This window comes from Salmo salar, chromosome ssa14 (genome assembly GCF_905237065.1).
Source record: "Salmo salar chromosome ssa14, Ssal_v3.1, whole genome shotgun sequence".
Taxonomy (NCBI): domain Eukaryota; kingdom Metazoa; phylum Chordata; class Actinopteri; order Salmoniformes; family Salmonidae; genus Salmo; species Salmo salar.
The window spans coordinates 38,508,817-38,525,715 of NC_059455.1; the positions used below are offsets into that span (position 1 = coordinate 38,508,817).

At 44.1% G+C, this 16,899-nt stretch overlaps 2 protein-coding genes across 6 annotated transcripts; both read right to left on the bottom strand.

Annotated features, from left to right (window-relative positions):
• Window positions 1-276: 276 nt before the first annotated feature.
• Window positions 277-9,880, bottom strand: LOC106569528 (RNA-binding protein MEX3B). 3 transcript variants are annotated; one of them, XM_014140970.2, is made up of 4 exons: window positions 9,802-9,880; window positions 7,790-8,329; window positions 6,305-6,561; window positions 277-5,922 (listed from the first exon to the last, which is right to left on the bottom strand). In XM_014140970.2, exons 2-4 carry the CDS (start codon window positions 8,271-8,273, stop codon window positions 4,738-4,740), a joined length of 1,926 nt encoding a protein of 641 aa, XP_013996445.1. In that variant the 5' UTR covers window positions 8,274-8,329; window positions 9,802-9,880; the 3' UTR covers window positions 277-4,737. The 3 variants fall into 3 exon arrangements, with proteins under 3 accessions (XP_013996445.1, XP_013996444.1, XP_013996443.1); XM_014140969.2 differs by lacking the exon at window positions 9,802-9,880 and adding an exon at window positions 9,187-9,732; XM_014140968.2 differs by lacking the exon at window positions 9,802-9,880 and adding an exon at window positions 8,949-9,729.
• A 16-nt stretch (window positions 9,881-9,896) lies between these two features.
• On the bottom strand, window positions 9,897-14,869 carry mbd3a (methyl-CpG binding domain protein 3a). 3 transcript variants are annotated; one of them, XR_006758816.1, is made up of 7 exons: window positions 14,695-14,850; window positions 12,499-12,661; window positions 12,277-12,414; window positions 11,881-11,971; window positions 11,547-11,749; window positions 11,293-11,436; window positions 9,897-11,056 (listed from the first exon to the last, which is right to left on the bottom strand). XR_006758816.1 is itself a non-coding variant. In XM_014140971.2 (7 exons), the coding sequence occupies exons 1-6, from the start codon at window positions 14,706-14,708 to the stop codon at window positions 11,298-11,300; spliced, it is 723 nt and encodes a 240-aa protein (XP_013996446.1). In that variant the 5' UTR covers window positions 14,709-14,869; the 3' UTR covers window positions 9,897-11,056; window positions 11,293-11,297. The 3 variants fall into 3 exon arrangements, 2 of the variants coding, with proteins under 2 accessions (XP_013996446.1, XP_013996448.1); XM_014140971.2 differs by having other exon boundaries at window positions 11,572-11,749; window positions 14,695-14,869; XM_014140973.2 differs by lacking the exon at window positions 14,695-14,850 and adding an exon at window positions 13,860-14,558 and having other exon boundaries at window positions 11,572-11,749.
• Between the last annotated feature and the right edge of the window lie 2,030 nt (window positions 14,870-16,899).

Here is a 16,899-nt window from a genome sequence, read left to right on the forward strand (position 1 = left end):
ACAGCCTGACTTGGTTGAAAGTGTGGAATGCAAGGTAACCTCCTACTAGTTACTACTCTACAGTCAAATCACATTTTATTTATCACATGCGCCAAATACAACGGGTGTAGGTAGACCTTACCGTGAAAATGCTTACTAACAACCAACAATGCAGTTGAGAACATAAGAGTTAAGATTTACTTTAGTTAATTTGGTAAAGCATAAGGTGGTATTCAATTATGTGGTCTGACCATAAAGTAAGCTAGAGAGGTGAAAGAAAATGCAAACACAATAGGGTTATTGTTTTACAGTAAAAAAAGAAACCAAAAACAAGATTTTATTAAAGAAGCATAAAAAATAAAACTCTTGATACATTTCTCATAACCGTCAAGTCAGCTCAAATGATATGCGTATAGAATTGTTCTGGCTCACGGTTAAAAGGTCCATAAACTTTCAAATAAAATATATTTCAATTTAAAAATTTATTCAATAATTTTCTCATTTTGTTATAAAATTGGCTATATGTAGTACACAGGAAATAAAGGAAAAAATATTGTAAATAAAAAATCATTTTGAAGTAATAAAAAAAGGGTCACATTATTGTCTGGGATATTTAGGTAAGCAAATAAATTGTAAAAATAAAAATGTGTAAAAAGTTTTCCCCCTCTAATGCCTGATGGCTTGAAGACATGCATATGGTTAACTTACAAATAATTATACATGTTTTTAAAAACTACACTTAACTTCATTACTTAAGTCTGGTAACTTTTTTAAAAACGAGATCCCATTGATTGTATTCAGGGTATATACATACAAGTCAGGCCTGAAACCTTGTTTGCTGACGTAACATTTTGGTTCTGCATACAAAAAGAATTAAAGCAAAATAGAAAGGCAGAGTTTCAGGGGGAGCGGCTTGCCCAGATGGGCGTGGCGCTCTCTGGGCCCTCCTCTGTCACAAAAAGGTCAGAGGTCATTCCTCAACGAGCCTCTATAAACCCTGTTTTCAAACCTAAAGGAGAGGGGCGAGGTTAAGTTCAGAAAAAAATACATCTGCAGAATATGAGAATATTCTGTACCTTTTAGCTGTTTGTTACTGTACATGACCATAACACTCTGGACTATGGGTAAAGAGTTTGCTAGTGAAACAACCAGACCAGATCCTACACCAGAACCACCTGGCAAATTCAACTATGGACATTAAGTGACAGAAGTCATGGGCAGTTCTGGAAAAAAGGGGCCCTTTTAAAATTGGCCTCCATTTAACACTAAAGGAGATTCACACAAACACTCAGTATAGCTGTTCCTTTAAAGACATGGTCACGTCCTCCCTTGCACCTAACTTGTCTGCAGGAGCAGAGACAACTAAACGTTTGACATCAAGCCCAGCAGGGACGGGTTGCCAGTTTACACAGATCCATCACTCTCACGTTGAGGGGAGAGAGAAAGACCACGGGGCGGTCAGGGTTGTACAGTTCATTCCTAAAAGAGGAGCTGGAGAGGGGAGGCTGTGCCCCTGTGCTGCCCTACATGGCCGTTCCTTTTTTCTACAAACAGTATCTGTGTCAGTAGCAAGTTTGCACCAACGCATCATCAGAGTAGTCATCAGTGAAATGTGAGTCCTCAGTGACTACTAGCTCCACATCTGTGGACATGGAGGGCCCTTCAGGTTGGGGGAGATAGTGTATCTAAATGAGGGTTGACTATTAGATTACAGATTAAGACGTCAAGCCGCTGTCCTCTTCACTTGGCTAGCTCATTTAATCAGGCATCTTAAACACACAGAAGTGGTTTGGTTAAAAGTAGCTTGGCTTCAGCTCTGCCTATACCATGTGAAGTGTTCATTCTCTTGAAATGCATATTTTCCTTCTCCCTCCCTGAAGGCAGTCACTGATCTGAAGTGACCTTATTGCTGGGAACACCTGTCCACACATGGTAGATCACTGAATAGTACCTCAAGGTGTGAGGGGAGAAAGGAAGGCTGCAGTTGAAAAGTATTGGAACAGGGCCTTCTGTTCATTTGTTCAGACGATGGAGGTGAATTAGAAGAACTGGTGCTAACAGGGTTGACCACTGAGACAGACCGGTGCTAACAGGGTTGACCACTGAGACAGACCGGTGCTAACAGGGTTGACCACTGAGACAGACCGGTGCTAACAGGGTTGACCACTGAGACAGACCGGTGCTAACAGGGTTGACCACTGAGACAGACCCGGTGCTAACAGGGTTGACCACTGAGACAGACCGGTGCTAACAGGGTTGACCACTGAGACAGACCGGTGCTAACAGGGTTGACCACTGAGACAGACCGGTGCTAACAGGGTTGACCACTGAGACAGACCGGTGCTAACAGGGTTGACCACTGAGACAGACCGTTACTAACAGGGTTGACCACTGAGACAGACCGTTACTAACAGGGTTGACCAGTGTTCTATAGACGTAGACCGGAGAGAAAAGAACCAGCAACACATTGTGCAGCTGTTTGGGTTTGAACACATAGTGTCTGGAAGCCCTGGATGAAATAGCTACTAGCTGCCATATTGGATACGTTGATTACTCTCCCTGTTGTCACCAATGAGAATGTTAAACACCTGAACATGGAGTGTGTGCTCATAGGAAGCCCTGTTTTTAATCTTGTTTATCATGGCTTGTCTCATTCTATGAATACATCCGTACGTACGTTCAAAAGGCTACATACTACAACTGTGAACCGTACCGTCACAAAACCAACCTGTCCACATCATAGTTAAAAACACCATAGGAGAGAGAGGCAGTTGATGTGAACTTACTAGAAAGAAAATACACAGAAAACATATCTCCCAGGATGCCACTGCCGCTTGGGCAGGGTGATCCGGGGTTAGACTAGGAGAAAAAGAGCTTGCTGGGGGATTTGAGGTGGGGGCTAAAAACATTACAATGTGTCGCTCAAGGTTTGCAGTGCACAGAGAGACGGCTCATTCGGACTCCCCTTAATACTGGGGACAGGGGCCGCCTCCTCTTAACCAAGATCCCTATTGGCAGAGACATTCCTGTGTGTGTGACATCACCAAGACCAATATTCTCCTGTTGGACTTCAACACACAAAGACAGAGAGACACAGAGAAAGACAGAGAGACACAGAGAAAGACAGAGAAAGACAGAGACAGAGAAAGAGAGAGACACAGAGAAAGACAGAGACACAGAGAAAGACAGAGACACAGAGAAAGACAGAGAGAGACAGAGAGAAAGACAGAGAGAGACAGAGAGAAAGACAGAGAGAGACAGAGAGAAAGACAGAGAGAGACAGAGAGAAAGACAGAGAGAGACAGAGAGAAAGACAGAGAGAGACAGAGAGAAACAGAGAGAAAGACAGAGAGAGACAGAGAGAAAGACAGAGAGAGACAGAGAGAAAGACAGAGAGAAAGACAGAGAGAGACAGAGAGAAAGACAGAGAGAGACAGAGAAAGACAGAGAGAAAGACAGAGAGACACAGAGAGAGACAGAGACAGAAAGAAGTCAGGGGCAAACCGGGCCACAGTTTACAGTGAAAAAGCCAAAACCTAATCTAAAAAATATTTAGCTGTCCAAAGCAAACTGTATCAGATAGAAGATCTGGGTGGACTGGGTTTAGTTTGTCATGTGGATGGCTAGGTGTCTACACTGAGCTCCACAAGGGGAAGAAAGAGGAATGGAGCCAAAAACAAGACATGTTTGTTTCAATTACACATTCTGTTGTCAGCTGAGCCTTCGACATGGAATACAACAGCAGGGTTTAATACAAGGCTCTGCTTCATTCAATCGAACCAGAAACAAAGCCCAACTCTGGAACTATTGAAGGAGAGAGGGGAGGGGAGATAGGAAGAGAGGGTTTGAGAGAAAGACAGACCAACGGGGACTGAGTAACTGACCTACGGCATTACTTCTGATATTTCTTAAATAACTTTCAACTATTATATTATTCCTATACTGGTCGTTAAAACCAAGACATTGAATAGCAGTTTCTGAAAAGTATAAATATCTTAAGTGTTTCAGTCTTCATTCATGACATCTATGAGGTCCCTCAGCCTGGTCTCATAGATGTCTGTTTCTGTGACTGTTTCAAAGTCAGTTCCAGGCTCATACCACAATCCCAAAGCCTTTCCTTTACCTCACTATACTACAGCATGAGAGAAAGAGAGAGTTAGAGAGAACAGAGAAGACCAGAAAATCAGTGTTTCGTATCCTGTCAAAGAACATGGGAAAGAAACCAGAAAGGTGCAGGTCTAGGCAGCTCCGTCGAAAAATATCTGTTATTAATTACAAAAGTGGCAAAGGAAAAGGATTGTGAAAGAAGCAGGCAGAGATATCTGAAAACGCGACGGAATGAAAACTATACAGACAGGCAACCTAGAGGCTGAGCTAGGTCAGTCCTGAAGGCTTGTCCAGGTCAGAATGAAGGCCTGAAGAAAGATAAGACACAAGTCCACTGTGAAATCTCTTGATCCCAGCCCAATTGCTTCTGCAGTCTGCAGAATCAACCAAAATCAGCAAGTCTGGAAATAATATTCATTATTATTATTACTAACATTATTCTTGTCATAGTTATTATAATTAAATCAACATCCGTATAGTGTCATTTCTAATATTGTAATCATTATAGCCCATCCTATTAGCAAAAGTTGTTGGTGTCTGTTCCTCCACAGTTGATGCCCCACTGCAGTTCTCTTGGATAGTCAGAGAGGAAAGAAAGGGATGTTTTTTAAGATGACACCTCCCCTCCCTGGTCTTTGGGTGGGGGGTTCATTAGGAGAAGATGCGGATGCACTGTGTGGCAGGGATGTGGCAGACAGGGCATTCGGGCTCAGCGGACTGGCAGATCTGTCCGGCGCAGTCCATACAGAAGAGGTTGTGGCCGCAGGGCACCAGGGCCGCTGTCACCTCGCTCTCAAAGCACACAAAACAGTCCCTGCTCCCGCCCCCTGGCCCTACACCAATCAGACCTCCAGCCCCAGAGCCTGCCGCAGCCTTCAGCCGGCCCAGCATGCCAGAGGCCAGGCCCACTCCACTGCCCCCGCCCTCTGAGTCTGTGGGAGAGCCTCCGGGCAGGGAGGAGGTTGAGCAGGAGGAGTAACCGGTGGATGAGCCTCCGGAGCTAGATGCTCCAGAGATGGTCCCTGCACCAGTACCGCCCGACTGCAGCCATGAGAGGGCGCTGAGAGGGTCGCTCTGGGCCCGGCGGGCCATCGGATGATCCAGGGGTCCCACCACGGTGTCGGGGGGCAGGGTGGGGGACAGGCGGGGTGTGATGGCGCCTCCACTCAGGCCGCTGCTGTTTCGGCGGAGAGGTTGCTGCTGGGAGGAGCCTGGGACCTTCCCTCCTCCTCCATTGACGAAGGGGGCCCAGATGTTGGCGGCGCTGAACTCAAAGCCCAGCTCCTCAGAGGGGAGGCCAGGGGTGAACCCGCCTCCTCCTCCAGCGCTGCTGGAGCCTGTGCTGAAGGGGCTGGTGGGGCTGCCTCCCTCTGTGGCCCTCCTGGGGGCGCTGTAGCTCTCAGAGCCCATCCCTCCCTTGTGTTGGTGGTAGGAGGCCAAGGAGGACAGCTTCCTCCCAGATGAGTGGTGCATGGCCAGGGGGAGTGGCGGTGGTGGAGGGGGAGGCGGGGGTGGAGGGGCAGCATGGTGGTTGTTTGCCCGAGACCAGAGAGCAGCACCCAGCGAGCCCAGGCCCTCTAAGCTAACGTCGGTTCCGTTGGTGTGAAAGTCGTTGTCTCCCTGGAGGTCCACGAAGGCCCCGGTCCGCAAGGTGATGTGCGTCTCGATCTCCTCCCGGGCTCGGTCCACATTCTCTGGCATGCCCGTCACCTCGAACACAGGGTCCTTCTCCCGGCTGGGCGTCACGATGTAGGTGTGGGTCTGCTGCTGGATGCGCTTGATGGTCGCCCCCTTGGGACCAACCACTAACCCCACCACGCGGTACGGCACCCGAACCTGCACCACGGGAGGAAATAAGAGTAAGTTTTCCAGACCACGTGACCTGACCAGGTAAAACTATGGAGGAGGAAGTTCTAGTCATAAAAACAGATGATGAATCACAGTGTACTGGCAGAGCCGTAAAACAATATCAAGAACTGCCATTTAAATGGAACTGAATGGTTGCGAATTAAGTGTATGAAAGTAGAAGTTAGATATTATCATGACCTCTATTCAACCCATATTTGTGTATCTCCACAGGTACTTGTGATGCTGGCTACTGGCAAAGGCTCCCTTGTCGTGAAATAAAGATAACCATCTCAATGGAACTCACCTGGTTAAATAAACAACAAGCAAACAAAACATTAGGCTACTGTATCTCCCACTGTGGTTGTCATACCTGTATGGTGGTCTGTCCAGGCAGGTGTGGGGGTCCTGGGATTGCTCCCCCCGTCCCGGGTGCTCCTGTGCCTGTGGCCCCAGCCTTGCAGCGGGACGCCCGGATCATGGAGAAGTGCTCGGCCGCCGAGACGATCTCCCGCTTGGCCATCTCCACATCTTCCCTGCGCCCTGTCACGATGAACACGGGCTCCTCGCCCCTCACCGGGGTCTTTATGTAGGTGTTGGTCTTTGCACGCAGTGCCTTGATCTTACAGCCTGGGGCCGAGAGAGATGGAAAGGCGAGAAAGAGGGGAAATAATGTTGGCCAATTGTGTTTGGCGGAGTTGAGAATTAATCATTTTCAATAGTGGAATATTGGTGTAAAGTAATGGTTGTTTCCTAAACTGAAAATGAATAATACATAATATCAATAATATATAGCTACTGTGACTTTAACTTGATTGATTCAGAGAATAGGACTTTGTTGTGGACAAATGTTTACTAAACTGGTTAAAATAATAATCTGTCTGCACTGCATTCACTGGTTGACAAACAGCCTGGCAAAAATATATTTCCATTATGTAGGCCTATAGCTTATTAGCCTCGTAGCATTTATAATGCTAACCCAAGAACCGCTGCACTGTCTCTTTAAATATGGACAGGTCGCTCTCACCCACCAATAGGATGGGACGTGTGTGATGTCATTCGGGGAGGCAGAAAGCATGGCATTTTCAAACAAAGAGAACAATGCCATAACGTAGCCACAACGGCGCGGCAAGCATAGCCACTGTGTGTATGTTAACTAGTCAATATTGTGCTAAATGTGTGAGGAGAGAACATATGTGTGTATTTTGAAAAACGGCGGAGAGCGGTCGACTGGGCTGGATGCGGGGCGAAAACACCGCCCAGTCCCGTGTTCTGCGCGGCGGCCATCCCAACTGCCTCGCTTTAGGGCTGAGCATGAATTACACACAATTACTACAAATCTAATTTGAACGTGGACGTCAATATAAACACCAGACATATTGTTTAAAATTGGTTACTTCTGTCGTACATATCACTCGATAGGCTTCTTTTGTTTGGTGCAGCCGCTAGACATGTCCAGACTCCCGACAATCTGCCGCTTTGTCTGACCCTCTCCCACCCCTCCCCCCTCCCCATGCACCATACACAACCAATAACATCTGTAGTTGGTTTAACACTACTGTAAGGACATGCAAATAAGGCCAGTAAAATCATTCCATGTCTACATGTATTATGCGAATAAACAACATCCACTGTACACATCAATAACTCATAACACCACCAGACGCTGATACATTTCACCACCCAAACAAAGGAAGGCTGTCTGGTGCATGGTCCTATGCATTCGTGGTTATAAGGGGTCGTTTGTAAAAACTAGACCCTAACATCTAAAAACGTTAGCTTTAATATCTTATGAACTAGCTAGCGACGGCCAAACCATATAGGTAAACAAAAGTGGGGGAAAATACCGAATTCTTACCTTGTCTTCCCACTATTTCAGCAACGTGCTCGGAGCTGGGCACAGGTACACATTCGGTCATGTTGACACTCCTCTTGCGATTGCAGATAATTGAGTTTTGTTCCCCGAGCATGGAGTGAGAGTGCGGGCCAGCCATGTGGTACCCGCCCGATCCATAGTACTCTGGAGACGGGGAGCAGGACGTCGGGGATTCCCGGGAGCCTCCTGGGTGCTCCAGCAACTGCAGGTTGACATAACCGCCGTTGCAATTCTCGGAGACCGGTCCCTGGTTCTCGTCGAGTGGGTCAACGTGCCCTCCACCACCACAGTCCACCTTCTCCAGGGCCATAAGTGACAGCTGGTCCAGGGCGAAGCGGAGAGCCTCCTGATGGCCCTCGTCCCGGGACTCCTGATCCGTCTCTCGGGGCAGGCTGACCCCGTTGTGCTGGCTGCTCACTACCATGTCGTGGTCCATAATCTCGGGGTGGAATAAGGGGCTAGGCATAGTCCGAGGAAGAACATCCGATCTTGGGTCGCCTGTGACTGTAAAAGCGCTCTTTTCTGGGAGAGGCAAACAAAGGGAGTTTCAGCACAAAACGTTTTGAGTCATGATAAGTTTTAAAAAACACACGAATGAAATGTACTAAAAGTTGTAAAAGCATTTGCTGTCATATAGCTAGTTAGTTCCATAATTAAATAGGTTAGTGTGTTCTTCTTGGACGCCGTCCCCTTCAAGCCTCCTATACTGCTTTGTCTGTGTGTTGTTGCATTCTGTCTCACTGTCTGGCAAAAATAGCCTGTGACTGATTGGTTATCTTGTTGAAATGTGCATCATACATATTTTAATAAGCCAATATTAAATATTCCATAACACTGAACAAGACTTGATCATTCTATTTTGTCTATTCAATCGGTAACATACCGAAAAGGGAGCATCAAATTTGGGAAAGCGCTAATCTGTTGTTAGCTAGCTATAGTACGCTAGTTAGCAAACTAGCTAGTTCCACAGTTGAGTCAGTCACGTTGTCGTCCCCTTTGTTTGGGAGTACCACAGCTAGCGAACGTTAGTTGGAAAGCAAAGCAGAAATACTTCAGCTAAATCATTTGTCTAAGCCAAATATTTTATTTAATTTTATTATTTTTTGGGGGGGGGGGTAAAATATCTTGAAATGTACTTTACCCTTTGGCCAACTCCCGATTTTATTGAGTTCCTCTCTTATGATTCTTGAAGGAATGGTGAGTGGCGACCAGTGCGCTAATGCTAGCTAGCTCGCTAAATTGGGGGGCGTTGGAGAAAATGTTTAAAAACGAATGAGAAGGGACAGGCTATTGATGAGAACCTATTCCAGCCGGATGTCGTTTAGCGGCCCATCATTTTTCGTATCGGTTCGTAGTCTACTACATTTCAATGCACATACCTCCCGAAAACTGTATCTGGATCTAGCTAACCTCTTTCTCTTAGCTGTTCCCTGGTCCGCCGCCTTTGTCTCGCCAGGCGCACGCCGCTCTGCCTGTCTCGCACAGAACTGACGTCATCCGCGACACAACAATGGGTTCAAAGGCCAAGGCACGCACGTCGCGATCGATATTGTTATTTTATACCTCAGTGACTGTGCTGGTGGATACTTTTCCACATTGGAAATTGATAAAGGAAATTATAATTCGTCTGATGGTTCCGTGTCAGTTTTTGAAAACGTCGTGGGAAATTGACAGTTATTGATGCAAAGGTGGTGTCACAATTTACAGGTTAGGTAGAGTGGGTTATTGGGAAGATGGGGACAAAATAACCTATCAACCTCAACATTTTTGTCAAGGGTAGCAGTTCAAGATCAACTGTGTCTGAAGGTCTAGAGCGAAAGCAATGTCCCCGCTATTGTGTGGGTGCCTGTCAACCCCTTGAGGTTGACCAAATGGGACAATAACTGAATAATAGATGCCAGATTCCATGTAGTCTCTAGAATAATACATTAATTATCCATTATTGATTGCTATGCAAACTCAAGCTTCAACTTCTGATGCACACATTGACCTACCTACAGAATCACTACGTAGCCTACAAAACCAGACAAGTCTGGTGAGTCTTCTCCGACTGCTGATCTCACATAGCAAGCATCTAAAAGAACACAGATGACAAAAGACTGCATTTATTTTTCTTATAGAAAAAAATTAATTGCTTGATGCTTTACCTGCAACTTCTAAAACAGGCAATGGTAACAAATCCCTCTGAGGAAAAACAAAATGTTTTTTTTTTACTACAAAGCATAATTTGAAAAATTGCATTTGATGGGGGGGGGGGCTACTTTTTCAGACATCTTCATATGACAGTGAATGATCTTCCTATTCATACCTCAAATCAAGAACAGGTTAAGGTAAACATTTAATAGCATTTAAAACCGAAAAAATTAAATCCCAAATAGGCAACCATCTCAGAGTAATGGTGCAGTCTACGTCAGCCGTCACAGCTATTGACAGTTCAATGTAACATGAAACAAAAATACATCTACAAAGATGAGAACAGATGAAATTAGCACCATTTTGAACTTATAGGAACATATGAGCCATGCAACCTCTGTGCAGAGCACCGCTCTTCACGACTATCCAGACTACATTGCTTGAAGAACACCAAACCAAATAAGATAGGGATAACAAGACCTATAGGATATATCAGGTCATATGATGCACGTTTATCTATGACTGATTCCTGATGCAAAAGGTAGTGTTTTGCTAAGTCCATTTTGAGCCTTCAACTTATCTTACAGTATGTGGTCCCTTGCCCAATCTGCGCCCCTCTAATTCTCCACAAATGACAGTGGAACCAGGGCAACACAAGACAGAGCTAGATGGATCCTTTCAAATGGAATGGACTGAGTGGTGCCCCACAAACACACTGTTCTTCCCTCTCAACCCCCCCCCCTCGCACGCACACAGAAACGTTAACTCTGTTTCGACCTTTAACTTGCTAAGAGTATTTACAAAAGGTAAGACTAAGTTGTCTAAAGCGCCATACATACTGGTCCACATTCCAGACAATTATTGAGGGTAAAAATAAGTGAATTGAAACTCTGAACTTCAAAGCCTTGTCTATGGTCTTAATTTTTTCCCCTTCTAAAATCAATTTAAATTGGTCGAAAATACATATGGATTCAATTGTAGTTGGCCGACTTCCAGACAGAAAGACGTATGTGGAGGTGCCAGTGAGAGAGGATCCTTCATGTTGACTGATGCTAGTCAGATCCTGGTGAATATCCTGTACATGTATGGGTAGAAAACGGTGTTCCAAGCAGCCCTCTGTAGTATTTACCAACCCCGTAGGAGAGAAACGATCACAAGTAAATCAATACGTTTGTCTATAGCATGTTACTACTGGTATTGTCAAAGAATTATGTTAATGTTTTAATTCTGGACTTTACCCGTTCTCTCCCTATGTAAAGTATTATGAACAAACCCACAGAACACAACATTATAAAAGACAAAGTAACCTCGATCTATCCACTTCATTTCTATATTATACTGCTCTGCTGTACCTTGGCTATACGCCCTCCTGCTCGGTTTGCTCCTTCTTCAGAGCGTCTGCCTCATTGGTGGAGTCCTCTATGTGAACCAACATGTCCGCCATCAGAGCTTCCTCCAGCCTCCTTCTCACACTGTGGACCAGGTCCTCCTGCTTCCTACATACACCACATAGTGGGAGAGGGGTTAGGGAGCAATGATTGATGACAGTCCTCTTGGCAGGGTCAACTACAAGGCCCCACATTAGCTGGGTGTTGTTGTGCCCTACCACAGGGTTTATATGTGTACTCTACCGGACGTCGTCATCGGTAACCATGAAGGCCTTGCAGAGCGGCTGGGCGATGTTGAGCCAAACCCCAGGGTTCTTCTCCACGGCTGCAGTCAGCTGACCAGTGACAGGGGTGGGGCTGGTGTGCAGGGCGCTGGCGATTGCAGAGAGCAAGGTCTTGTCTGAACACACAGGCCCAACACCTGGGGACGGGGACATACACAGGGTCAGATAAAACCCAACAATTGTGTGTTTATGTGTATATATTGAAACTCAAGTATTCGCTGCTGTGTACACTCAACATGTAGGCCCCTGGGAAGGTCAGTGTACCTACCCTGTAGGCCCCTGGGAAGGTCCATGGTCTTCACCAGCTCTTCTGCAATGTCAATTGCACTCAGACCACTCAGCTTCCTCTCCCAAAACAGCTGAGGACCAACAGTGTGTAAACAACAACTAGACATTGGACTCTGCATGCAACACTTAATGTGATTCATAATTCATGGAAATTCATACATTTAATCGCTGCCACTCAGAACATGTCAAAATGTTTAGCCACATTACAGGAATGATTTAACAAGCTTTGATTAAGCTTGTTAAATTGAGTGACTCATCCCAATAATAAGCTTTTGAGGGCTAGGCCAGAGTAGATGACTTCATCTCCGTACCATATGGCAGCAATAACAGTATCATTATATCACAACTAATAAGAGCCGAGTATCGCTGGACTCACCTGTCTTGGTTGGTCGACAGCCTTGTGGGGGTCTGTCTTCACTTTGTTGCTAGGGTGATTGGTCACCTTGGTGACGGGCTGTTTAAAGATAGATGCTGTCTGTCTGACTGGTAAGGTCGTGTTCGGGTCCGGCTTAACCTTCAACACAGAAACAGGTCAGGGATCATTGTTTAAAGGTCAAACAGATTACACATGATCCTGGTCTACAAAGCCCTCTCTCACCTTGATCTGATGGTTGTTGTTGTCATAGCAATGCTTGTGCCGGTTCCTTTGAAGCTTATTCATGAGCATCCTTCCTGCACGGGGTTCAATGGCGTGCACCTCCATGGTGTTGCCCAGGTAACAAGCTAGCTGGGACTTGCTCAGGAATCTCTTTCCAGGGTCACTAAATGAGGCAGTAAGACAGGACAGCAAAAAAAAAACATTAGCATTGAAATGAGGCGATAACCCGAGGGCAGCTTATCAGCAACCTGCAGTTACAACTTTAATTAGGGCACTGAGGACAAAACAATACCGGGTTTATTTTGATTAAACGTCATGAACTGTCAAAATCATGTTTTTTCATGAAATTTGATATTTTAAGTATGAAAAATTGTTGCTTTATTTATATTAAAAAAAAATACTTTCTCCCCAATTGGTAGATAGACTTGTCCCATCGGTGCAACTCCCGTACGACCTCGGGAGAGGCGAAGGTCGAGTGTAATGCGTCCTCTTGACACACAGCCGCACCAATGTCGGAGGATACAACTGGCGACCGTGTCAGCGTGCATGCGCCCGGCCCACCACAGGAGTCGCAAGAGCGCCATGGGACAAGGACATCCCGGCCAGCCAATTGAGGCGATAAACTCCCCTAACCTGGACAATGCTGGGCCAATTGTGAGCCTCCTCATAGGTCTCCCGGTCCCATGTGCTGTGAACCGCATCACAAGAGACATTCCAAACTGGAGCTGTATTCAAAAAAATCTTGATATCTTGAAGATATCTTGAAGCGGCAGGTAACCTAGTGGTTACAGCGTCGAATCCCCGAGAGACAAGGTAAACATCTGTTGTTATGCCCCTGAACAAGGCAGTTAAACCACTGTTCCTAGGCCGTCATTGTAAATAAGAATTTGTTCTTAACTGACTTGCCTTGTTAAATAAAGGTAAAAAAAATAAACATTAGATGAAACTTCATTGTTGTTTGAGTTGATTTCTGTATCACCAAATTAGCTTGAGATGGTTTTACTGCAACACTGCATACAAGTTGCTTGACATAGGCGTTTCAAAGAGCTGTCAGTCAAACCGAACTCATGAATGTAAAAAGCACCCTCACCAAACTTTTAAAAAACTTCTTTTAAAACTTACTTGTAGTTAACCATGAGAAAAAAATCAGAAAGACTGTTCAGAAACTTGAATAATTGTTATTGCAGTTCAGGAAACTATCATTAATGCATATTAAAAACATATGAGTTACATAGTTCGATTTTTTAAAAAGAGCCTTGTATTGGAGAAAAAAGGGGCTTTCGTGAAAACACACTTGACTTTTCCCCTCCCTTACTAACTCTTACTTCGCTGAAAGCTACTTTGAGGAGAAATGTACTTACTATGACTGATGTGGTTGTCCCACCTAGCTATCTTATAATGAATGCACGAAGTCACTTAATGACTACAATCAAGTAAATGTTAGTTAGAGCCTCAGCCTGCAAAAAAACATCAGTAAACGACGAAGTTAGCTAGCTTCCCTAGCTAACCAACAACAGGGTATACACTCACAATACTGTATTAGCTAGAAACTCCACATCATGTGAATCAATGAACACAGATGTAAACATTGACCGTTTTCACGAGCGTCAACAGCGCGATGTATCATGGGTAAATGTGACTAACTAATCTACTAATAATAGAGTAGTTACGACACACTGTGATTTGTTTGTCCGTCTCGAATGTTAAACGCACCCAAAAGACTCGTGACCGACAGCTACTTGCTAATTGACGTTAGCAGAAACAATTACATGTGTGATCACCTGCTACGGGAGGGCTGATAGTTTGTTAATAACAAACGATGGCTAGTAAGCGAACGTTAGCAAATCGATGCATTTTTTAATGCAATCTAGAGACGGTGGTCTTTTAACTTTTTTGTTAGTTTTAGCTAGTAAGAGGACGATTTCTTACTTTAGTGGCCAGCTAGCTACCAGGCTACTCCATCGAATAACAATAATGCCAGCCAGCCATACATACATACTGTAACACATAATACATACATACTGTAACACATAATACACTTAATAACATAACACTGTAATACATACATACATACATACATACTTTCCCTAATGATAACTATAAAGCTTTTCCTGCAGACTTCGATAACGTCTACCGTCTTTTTGCTTACTACTTGTCCTTCTCAATACTATTTTGAGCAATTCGTTTAAAACCCACCTTTTTCTCTCCATGCTTGTTGCAGGTTATGATTGCTGGATATTTGTCGATTAGGGAATCTGCATAGGATAGAAAAATGAGTCTCGAAATGTTTGTTGTGGATCTTCTTTCTGTTCAGCTGTCCTCTCCAACATGGTGTAATTGCAGACTGCAATTCGGGGCGTTTAAAAAAAAATCCGGACACGCCCATTAGTGCATGTATTTATCAGTCTTTGATTATCAAGAAACTCATTGATTTCAGGAAACGCCTATTGGTGCCTGCCATTGGTCGGTCCATTGATACCTGCCATTGGTCAGTTCCTGCACGGTCCCACGCAAAGCTAAATCATCGTTTCTTTGGTTCAATGGTTCCAGGCTGTTTATCAGGGAGATTTCCGGAATTCTGATGTCTCCTTTTAAAATAATGTATTAGATATTATAGGAATTTGACAGTCTGTGGATGGCACGTGGTGTAACAATGTTTATCAGAATGAGCATTTAGGATTTTTTACCGCGATAAAACAGCACTAGTAAACTTGACATTTACTCTTGTCCAACACCTCAATCTTATTGCACGCTAGCAGATACCGACAGACTTCCACTTCCAGCCATTGCGCTAACGCTAGTTAGCATTGGCTTGCGAAAATACCTATAATTTCCAGTGGTGTAAAGTACTTAAGTAGCACTGTTAAGTATTTTTGGGGGGGTATCTGTACTTTATTTTTTATTTTGACAACTTTTACTTCTCTACATTCCTAAAGAATAGCATGCACTTTTTACTCCATACATTTTCTTTGACACCCAAAAGTATTCCTTACATTTTGAATGACTAGCTGGACAGTAAGTTGGTCTAATTCGCACACTTATCAAGAGAACATCCCTGGTCATCCCTACTGCCTCTGATCTGGTGGACTCACTAAACATATGCTTCGTCTGTAAATTCATGTCTGAGTGTTGGAGTGTGCCCCTGGCTATCTGTAAAAAATAAAATGGTGCCCTATGGTTTGCTTAATATAAGGAATTTTAAGTGATTTATTCTTCTACCTTTGCTATTTAAGTATATTTGAGCAATTGCATGTATTTCTGATACTTAAGTATATTCAAAACCAAATACTTTTGGACTTTTACTCATGCAGTATTGCACTGGGCAACTTTTAAGTCATTTTCTATTAAGGTATCTTTACTTTTAGTCAAGTATGACAATTGGGTACTTTTTCCACCACTGGTAATTTCATTCATACTGGACACAGACAAAACATGGTATCCAGGAATTCATCTAACTCTGGGGAAGGAGATAAAGTGCCTCATTGACAAAATCCCAAAGTATCTCTTTAGCAGTAATAAAGTTTGAATGACCGTTCAAAGTTGAAAACATTAACAGTCTAACACGGACAAAACTAGAATTAGACTGTATGTGTGTGAATTTCTGGCAAAGTGAGATGTTATAACTCTGGTGCCTTCAGCTATCCTCAGCTAGAAACCTAGAAACCATCTTAAAACATGATCTCTAAACGTGATGTATTGGTAAACTCTGATCGCCGTCTCTTCATTTTTCATCAAAAGGTGTGTAAACTGCATTTACCCTCCACTACACCACTTATCTCTACAGTATAAAAATACTGAACAAAAATATAAACACAACATAAAGTGTTGGACCCATGTTTCATAAGCTGAAAAAAAGATACCAGAAATGTTCCATACTCAAAAAAAAACATTCTCTAAAATGTGTTTACATCCCTGTTAGTGAGCATTTCTCCTTTGCCAAGATAATCCATCCACATGGACAGGTGTGGAATATCAAGAAGCTGATTAAACAACATGATCATTACACAGTTGCACCGTGTGCTGGGGACAATAAAAGGTAATTCTAAAATATCCAGTTCTGTCACACAACACAATGCCACAAATGTCTCAAGTTTTGATGGAGTGTGAAATTGGAATGCTGACTGCAGGAATGTCCACCAGAGCTGTTACCAGAGAATTGTACATTCATTTCTCTACGTCGTTTTAGAGAATTTGGCAGTACGTCACAACCGCAGACCACGTTTACGGCATTGTGTGGGCGAATGCATTTGAATGCACAGAAATACCGTGACGAGATCCTGAGGATCAATGTGAGGCCCATTTTCTGAAGGTATCGGAGACCAACAGATGCTTATCTCTATTACCAAGTCATGTGAAATCCGTAGATTAGGGCCTTCAATTGACTGATTACACACACAACCT

What these genes read in the sequence shown, in the direction of transcription:
- mbd3a (XM_014140971.2), bottom strand. An exon ending in CTGTCGACCAACCAAGACAG is followed by an intron (nt 11,972 to 12,276) that starts GTGAGTCCAGCG and finishes GTTGGTCCTCAG; the next exon opens with CTGTTTTGGGAGAGGAAGCT. An exon ending in CCTTCCCAGGGGCCTACAGG is followed by an intron (nt 11,750 to 11,880) that starts GTAGGTACACTG and finishes CCCCGTCCCCAG; the next exon opens with GTGTTGGGCCTGTGTGTTCA.
- LOC106569528 (XM_014140970.2), bottom strand. Translation starts at nt 8,273, where the DNA reads ATGCCTAGCCCCTTATTCCACCCCGAGATTATGGACCACGACATGGTA. An exon ending in TGAAATAGTGGGAAGACAAG is followed by an intron (nt 6,562 to 7,789) that starts GTAAGAATTCGG and finishes TCTCGGCCCCAG; the next exon opens with GCTGTAAGATCAAGGCACTG. An exon ending in CTGGACAGACCACCATACAG is followed by an intron (nt 5,923 to 6,304) that starts GTATGACAACCA and finishes CCCGTGGTGCAG; the next exon opens with GTTCGGGTGCCGTACCGCGT.